Genomic DNA, 8227 nt, shown 5'->3' with positions numbered 1-8227 from the left:
TTTACATAACTGGCTGTTTAGCCCCGCCCACCGATTCTACAACCCTGCCTGTTTAGCCCCGCCCACCGATTTTACATCGCTGCCTGTTTAGCCCCGCCCACCGATTCGCAAATGTAGTGTTTATGAGAGAGACGAACACGCAGGTCTGTGCAAAAACCAAACGATAAAGATGCTCTGAAGACAACAAGATGCTGTGCAGTGCCAAGCTGTGGAACAACAGTGTTTGCATGGCCTTCCATCTGATCCCAATGTTAGGAAAGAGTGAATGAACTTGATTTTTAATGAAGATCCAGACCGTGTCTGTAAGAACGTGGTCCTTTCACTTCATTTTACTGCAGATTCGTTTACAAACAAGGCACAATTCGATGCGGGATTTTCAGAAAGACTGAAACTAAAAGACGATGCTGTGCGACTGTATTGGATCCGACAGTAATGTCGAAACACAAGTGTGAGAAACAATCACACCAGTGGCGTTCACTTCCGAGTCTACAATCCTCCAGAGCGCTCTGATGAGGGGTTAAAGACAGAACAGAACATAAACTACTACTTCTAAATTATGATGTTATGTTATGCATGCACTTAATTTCCAGCGATATCGTGGACTTGATTGCACAGATACTGTTTAAACTGAACTGAGCTGGATGATGACATCACTGAGTCAATGATGAACTGCCTTTAACTGAAGATTGAGTGTTTACTATTGTCCTTCTGCATTATTGACACACTATTTTCCTGTTTAATACTGTAAAGCTGCTTTGACACAATCTATATTGTTAAAAGCGCTATATAAATAAAGGTGACTTGACATGTGTTTTGATGTAAAAATCTTGATAACATTATGAGTGGATCTTCAGATAAAAACAGAGGCCGTTCATGACCTCTTTAAAACTAAATATATTTTCATTTTAACAATATATTTCAGTAAGCTTTATTGTTTACCACATATATTTAGCATCTCTTTTGCCCCCCGCAGAAGAAGGAAAGTCGCAGGGGTTTGCAGGATGCTGAGAATGAGTGTCGCTCGATCATGTGTTCGTCTCACCTGCAGCACAGCCAGATCTCTCGACAGCACCACGATCATGTTCAGCAGCAGCTTCTTCATCTCAAAGTCCTCCTTGCTGAAGGACAGCTTGAGGTTTCTCACCAGAGGATTGTGGCTCTTCACTGAGAAACACAGATGTGTGAGGAATGTTCTCGCCGCTGTCATGAACGCTGGTTAAATCAGCAGTACTTACGCTCGGGAAACGTGAGGAACGGCGTGAGATGCTTGAGGAAGCCGCTCTCCTGAAACACACAGACGCTCGCTGAGAGCTGCAGAGGAAGAGTTATGAGGAGGAGGAGGATGAAGACTCACGATCAGAGGAGCGCCGGGCTTCTCCGCGATCAGAGACAGCAGCACCAGCAGGTCGTTCCTCAGCTGACGCTCGTGATGACGGAAACCCTTCAGGAGCAGATGGAGAAACACGTCCTTCAGAGATCTGCAGCACAGAGAGAATCATGGGAAGGTTTAGAGCACGCTCATCTTCAGCTCACGTCTGACACATTCCTCCCATTACTGTCATGCAGAGAACCAATGCTTTTCATTTCTGCTGGTAATAAATCATTGCACTGTGGCAGCTGTCAACAATCTTTTTCTATTTAGTATTTTTCCTGTTCTTCAGATTGAGGGAGTGTTGTGGTTTATACGTTAGCTCCGTGCTTTATATGAAGAGTTTTGTTTGAGCAGGATTGTAGTGTAGGGAGTGTTTTATTATTTGGCACGCAAGTTGCTGATGTTTTTATTTAGTAAATCTTGTGTTTTCACTGCTGTGTGCAGAATATACTGCTGTTTTTAATTACTCCTCTGGGCCCAGTAATACAACGGGTAATACAGTGAGTATCTTTCTTTTTTGTTGATTTAATATTGTTTGTAGTTTGTAAGTGCTATAGTTTAGAATATTTTTTGGAAACTAGTTAAAATAAAATTGTAGTATATGTGCACGAATTGAAAATCTACTATATGGAAGGTGAATAAGCATAAGCATTCATTTTTTTTCTCTTCTTCTTTTTTTCCCCGAACCCAAATGACTTTTTTTTGTGTTTAGTTTTTTTTCTAAACTGCATAAGAATGAATTCATCAGTACTGAATTTGATTGCTGTATTTATTTAATTATTACCTGATTTTTTCTAGTGCAATTCACCTGTTGTTATTTTTTGTGAGATGTGATGAACTGATCTGAGATCGAATAGAAAAAGTTGTAAACCATATCTTGCTGTTTCTTGTCCTATCTGATATCCATAAAAGAGTTGATTAAGCATGGACTGTTTTATCAAATCAGAACTGGACAGAATTTAATAAGTGTGGTGGTTTGATGAAGCATGGCTACAGTATTATTAGTCATTAATCTCCTGTGTGTTCAGTGCATATTAACTATGTTCATGAACATGTATCATGTATGTACTGATCATCTCTCCGTGTGATCTGAAGCGTGTTTGACTCACGCGATGCAGTCGCTGCTGCTGAGCTGTGAGGTCACTTCCTGTCGAGAGCCGTTCTCCAGCAGGTTCCACAGGATCTCGGAGGATCTGAAGAGCAGCTCTCCGGACGGATCTCCTTCGCTCATGTGGAAGCAGATCTTCTGCGCGGCCTGAGCTCTCAGCATCAGGTTACAGTTGACTTCTGTCAGGAAACACACGGCAGGTTCAGATGGAGCTGTGATGCACCGAGACTGAGCGGAGGCTCTGATGGTCACCTGATGCTCTGGACAGGATCTGCAGCGTCTGCAGGAGACACAGTTTGACTGGAAGCTGCTCCTCCATCAGAGCCAGAGACATCACCAGCGTCTCAGAAACACCACTGCGCTCCAGCATCAGAGCCCTGTAGTCCAGACGAGCGGGAGCCAGGCCTGAAACACACACACACATCAGTACACACACACATCAGTACACACACACACACATCAGTATACACACACACAGTCACACACATCAGTACACACACACACACATCAGTATACACACACACAGTCACACACATCAGTACACACACACACACATCAGTATACACACACACAGTCACACACATCAGTACACACACACACACATCAGTATACACACACACAGTCACACACATCAGTACACACACACACACATCAGTATACACACACACAGTCACACACATCAGTACACACACACACACATCAGTATACACACACACAGTCACACACATCAGTACACACACACACACATCAGTATACACACACACAGTCACACACATCAGTACACACACACACACATCAGTATACACACACACAGTCACACACATCAGTACACACACACACACATCAGTATACACACACACAGTCACACACATCAGTACACACACACACACATCAGTATACACACACACAGTCACACACATCAGTACACACACACACACATCAGTATACACACACACAGTCACACACATCAGTACACACACACACACATCAGTATACACACACACAGTCACACACATCAGTACACACACACACACATCAGTATACACACACACAGTCACACACATCAGTACACACACACACACATCAGTATACACACACACAGTCACACACATCAGTACACACACACACACATCAGTATACACACACACAGTCACACACATCAGTACACACACACACACATCAGTATACACACACACAGTCACACACATCAGTACACACACACACACATCAGTATACACACACACAGTCACACACATCAGTACACACACACACACATCAGTATACACACACACAGTCACACACATCAGTACACACACACACACACATCAGCACACACACGCACTCACACACATCAGTACACACACACACAGACACACACATAAATACACACACTCACACACATCCGTACACACACACACTCATCAGTACACACACACACACACACACACACACACACACACAGTCACACACATCAGTACACACACACACACACAGATACACAGTCACACACATCACAGTGTTGTTTCTGGCCTGGTCAGAGACATGAGGTCAGAAGGGAAAAATGTACTCACATGGACACAGGGCTCAAAGTGCATGTCACACACACACTCACTCACTCACTCACTCACACACACACACACTCACTCACTCACACACACACACACACACACACATCAGTACACACACACACACACACACAGACACACACTCTCTAACACACACACACACACACACACACATCAGTACACACACACACACACACACAGACACACACTCTCTAACACACACTCTCACACACACACACATCAGTACACACATACACACTGGATCACGTCTCTCACCGTCAGAGCGGTGTTTGTGTTTGTCGCGGCTGTAGAAGGCGATCACAGTCGAGCAGATCTGACGCCGCACCTCCGGCAGCGGGATCCTCATCAGAAAACCTGTCATAACACACTCATTATAGAGAGAATACACTCATCCAGCGGAGAGAGAACATGTGCACACAAACTGCAGAATTCACTCAGAAATCTAGGAATACACTGAATTTAGTCAAAGCTGGGATCAGATATCACCACAAAAGATACCACAAAAGACAAAAAAGAGAAATTATAATTTGCATAAAGAAATCAAACCCAAAATTGAAAAATTATTCAAAACCATTTTACTTTTGATTTTCTTTTTTATACGGTTCTTTATTTGACTTTACATTACTGGTCAGAAGTGTACAATAATTACAATTCTTCAATGTTTCAAAATCTCTTCTGCTCATCAAGGCTGCATTTATTTGATCAAAAATACAGTAAAAATAGTGAAATATTATTATAATGTAAAACAGCTGTTTTCTCTGTGGATATCTGTTAAACTGTAATGTATTTCTGTGATGCGCAGCTGTATTTTCAGCATCATTACTCCAGTCTTCAGTGTCACATGATCTTCAGAAATCATTCATTTGCTGATTTGCTGCTCAAGAAACATTTCTGATTATTATCAATGTTGAAAACAGTCGTGCTGCACAATATTTCTGTGGAAACTGTGATGCATTTTATTTTTCAGGATTCACAGATGAATAGAAAGTTCAGAAGAACAGCATTTATTTGAAATAGAAATCTTTTGTGACATTATAAATGTCTTTACTGTCACTTTTGATCAGTTTAATGCATCACCGGTGAATGAAAGCATTATTTTCTTCTTTTTTAAATCTTGCTGATCATGTGGTTAATATGCTCACCCATCTGAGACACACAGTCTGTCACCACAGCGGCGTAGCTCATCTCATCAGACGACTTCTCCTTCAGGAAGGGAAGACTTGAAGACATGAAGCATTGAAGATTTCATTAGTTCACGTTCACTGTTCACAGTCTGCTATAAAGACTATAAAGACTGATATCACACCTGCATATCTGCAGTAAATCACAGAGGATTCGGGCATATTCCGGATGATCGGACACTCTTTCAGCACAAACATTCATAATCTTACATATGTCAGCGAGGTCCCTCAAAAGCTGGACAAGGGCACTTTAAGGAAAGTGTTAATCATGTCACCTTCATCATCATCATCACAGGATTATTGCACAGAGACTCTCAGAGCGTCATGCGGTGCGTCACACCAAACATCAGCTAATATCTGAAGCTGGAAAATGCTGACTGTAGTGCTGTACACGGAGACATCAGGGACTGTAGTATCCTAGAGCACACTGACATCAGCAGAACCATTATTCACACTCACACTGTCCTGCATCTGCACTAGATCACATATAAACAGAACCCCACCTAAACAAAACATTTATGATTTTATCTGATCATTTGTGCATTTTTTAGTTGTACTTAGAACCCCCAGTATTGTGATTTGGTCATGGGTTTTATCTTTTCTACAATATAATAATATAATATAATATAATATAATACAATATAATATAACAATTTGTAATTTATTCCCCCATCTTATGATTCTTTTGTTTACATTTTCATAAACAAAGAATGCAAAAAATGTATGCAAAAAAAAAGCTCTCATTTATATACTTCCGCTTTTGAATCACCTTTTCTTTTAAATCACCATTTTTAATGTCATCATGATTATGACAGTGTCATCTACATGAAACTTTTAGGATACAAATCCACGCTGGCATTGTTTTACCACCTTCTTCAAGATAAAAATCTGCCTTTCTTTTAGTGAGGACTGGAAACAAGAGAGAGGTGTTAAAAATGAGCTCAATACTGAACAAGAGATGAAGCAAACACTGTATGGCAAGCCCATTAACATTTAACCTTTAAAGCGTAAATGTATTTTCATGCTACAAGTACTTATTTTTAGATACTAGTAAATTTTACATTAAGTACTAGTATTTATTCATTAGCTACAGTGCTTATTCTCTAGCTACTAGTACCTTTTTAATAGTACTTATTAAATACTAGTACTTATTTATCATATACTAGTTCAAATTTCAATAGTGACTAGTAACTATTCTATTGTTACTAGTGACACATTTCATTGCCATTGACTTTTATGGGGATCTGTCATTAATATATCAACTATTCACTTCTGACGAGTATGTACTACAGTAGTGACTAGTATATATATTTTATGATCTAGTAGTTATTCATTAGGGACTAGTACTTTTTTAGATAGTAATACCTATTATTAAATTCTAATACACAATCATATACTGCAGTAGTACTTGTTCATTAGATACTTCTACCTATTAAACAGATACAACTATCTATTTATAACATACTAGTACTTATTAGATATTAGAACTTATTCACTGCATACTAGTATGTATTGCTTGGCTACTAGTAAGTATTCAATAGATACTAGTTAATATTTATTAGATACTAGTACTTATTCCAAGTGTTACCAGTGAGATTTTTTGATTGAACTCTACAGTGGTCATTCTAACTAGTCAGAACATAAGACAAGAAAACAAATCAGTTGTGACTAGTCAGATTTGTTACTAGTAACAATTACAAAGGGTACTAGTGTCTAAAAAGCAGTACTAGTACCCAATGAACAACTACTAACATCTATTAAATACATACTATATTTAGTAGCATTTAATAAGTAAATAGTAAATAGTAGTATTTAATAAAATGTACAGTATGTAATGAATGCATACTAGTACAATTAAAAAGACACTAATCGCTATTGGAATGCATACTGGTCAGAACTGACTAGTTGATATCTTAACGACAGATCCCATCGAGGTCAAGGGTAAAGACTGAAATGTGTTACTAGCAACAGTAGAATAGTTACTAGTCACTATTGAAACAAGTACTTGAAAATAATAAATGAGAACTATTATCTAATTAATAAGTAGACTAGAATCTTCAGAAAGTTACCTGTAGCCTAAAAATAATCACTAGTAGCTAAAGAATAAGTGCTAGTAGCATGGAGAAAGAAAGTGCACGCACGGAATGTTAAAGCGGCTTGCCATACACACGCGTCTTACCGAGAGCGGGTCCTGCAGCAGCTGAAGCACTCGAGAGAGATCGGTGACCCTCACAGCCTGGAAAACAGCGGCGAGTCAGAGACAGACACGGAGGAACAAACACTGAGAAACACGGAGACACCGGCGGAGACGCACCTCGGACCGGGGTTGTGGATGGGTCGGCGCGGGTTTGTGGATGAAGCCGCGGGCGTGCGGCGCGCTGGACAGCATGATCTACAGCGATGCGATCATCTCACCTGCATCATAACAACAGGACGCGCTGCGGTCGCCATGGTAACGCGCGCTGCTTCCGGAGCGCTGCTCGAGACGAACTTCCGCTTCAGATTGCCGAACTTCTCATGTCAGTTTCTTAAATTACGCAAGAAACAAATCAAACAGCGCAAATTATTAAATAAATCAATAAAAAACGCGAGTTCCTGCATGTCCTGCATCCATATGAATATAACACACAGCAGCGAAGAATTCCAGGTGGGCACTTTATTTTGGTTTGTGTTGACAAGCTTAAGAGCGGAAGTGAGGTTGTGAGTTTCCTGCAGATGAGGCAGAATAAACGATGCTGGATTTAATGTGTTTCGTTCAAGAACATAGGTAGGAACTGTTCGTCTAGTTTAAGAGTATTGAGTGGTTGAACAGAAACATCATTATCAATGCTGGCGGACTCAGGTGAGACTCATTTAACCCCTTTAATGTGTGTGTACTGTATGCCTTGTGTCATGCGAACGAGAGAGAGAGAGTGTGTGTGTATGTGTGTATGTGTGTGTGTGTGTGTGTGTGTGTGTGTGTATGTGAGAGAGTGAGAGA

The 8227-nt window shown here is 40.4% G+C and overlaps 2 protein-coding genes across 4 annotated transcripts in view; one reads left to right on the top strand and one right to left on the bottom strand.

Annotated features, from left to right (window-relative positions):
- The window catches only part of cfap69 (cilia and flagella associated protein 69), a 17594-nt gene extending 9940 nt beyond the window's left edge, over positions 1–7654 (bottom strand). The window contains exons 1-11 of the mRNA XM_016453364.1: positions 7562–7654; positions 7427–7483; positions 6091–6156; positions 5373–5482; positions 5209–5285; positions 4322–4420; positions 2733–2885; positions 2482–2659; positions 1355–1478; positions 1236–1284; positions 1043–1164 (exon numbers count right to left, since the gene is read on the bottom strand). Coding sequence (XP_016308850.1) covers positions 1043–1164; positions 1236–1284; positions 1355–1478; positions 2482–2659; positions 2733–2885; positions 4322–4420; positions 5209–5285; positions 5373–5482; positions 6091–6156; positions 7427–7483; positions 7562–7636 — 1110 coding nt within the window. The 5' untranslated portion in view covers positions 7637–7654. The remainder of the gene's footprint in view (positions 1–1042; positions 1165–1235; positions 1285–1354; positions 1479–2481; positions 2660–2732; positions 2886–4321; positions 4421–5208; positions 5286–5372; positions 5483–6090; positions 6157–7426; positions 7484–7561) is intronic.
- A 354-nt stretch (positions 7655–8008) lies between these two features.
- Positions 8009–8227, top strand: part of LOC107663198 (lysine-specific histone demethylase 1B-like) — an 8636-nt gene continuing 8417 nt past the window's right edge. The window contains exon 1 of one of the 3 annotated variants that reach the window (XM_016453365.1): positions 8009–8089. In XM_016453365.1, coding sequence (XP_016308851.1) covers positions 8074–8089 — 16 coding nt within the window. In that variant the 5' untranslated portion in view covers positions 8009–8073. The remainder of the gene's footprint in view (positions 8090–8227) is intronic. The other 2 variants (XM_016453366.1, XM_016453367.1) reach the window with 2 other exon arrangements.

Source organism: Sinocyclocheilus anshuiensis, unplaced genomic scaffold (genome assembly GCF_001515605.1).
Source record: "Sinocyclocheilus anshuiensis isolate Anshui unplaced genomic scaffold, SAMN03320099.WGS_v1.1 scaffold2125, whole genome shotgun sequence".
NCBI classification, from domain to species: Eukaryota; Metazoa; Chordata; class Actinopteri; order Cypriniformes; family Cyprinidae; genus Sinocyclocheilus; species Sinocyclocheilus anshuiensis.
Note: the sequence above shows the minus strand (reverse complement) of the source record. Positions and strands in the feature narration are given on the sequence as shown.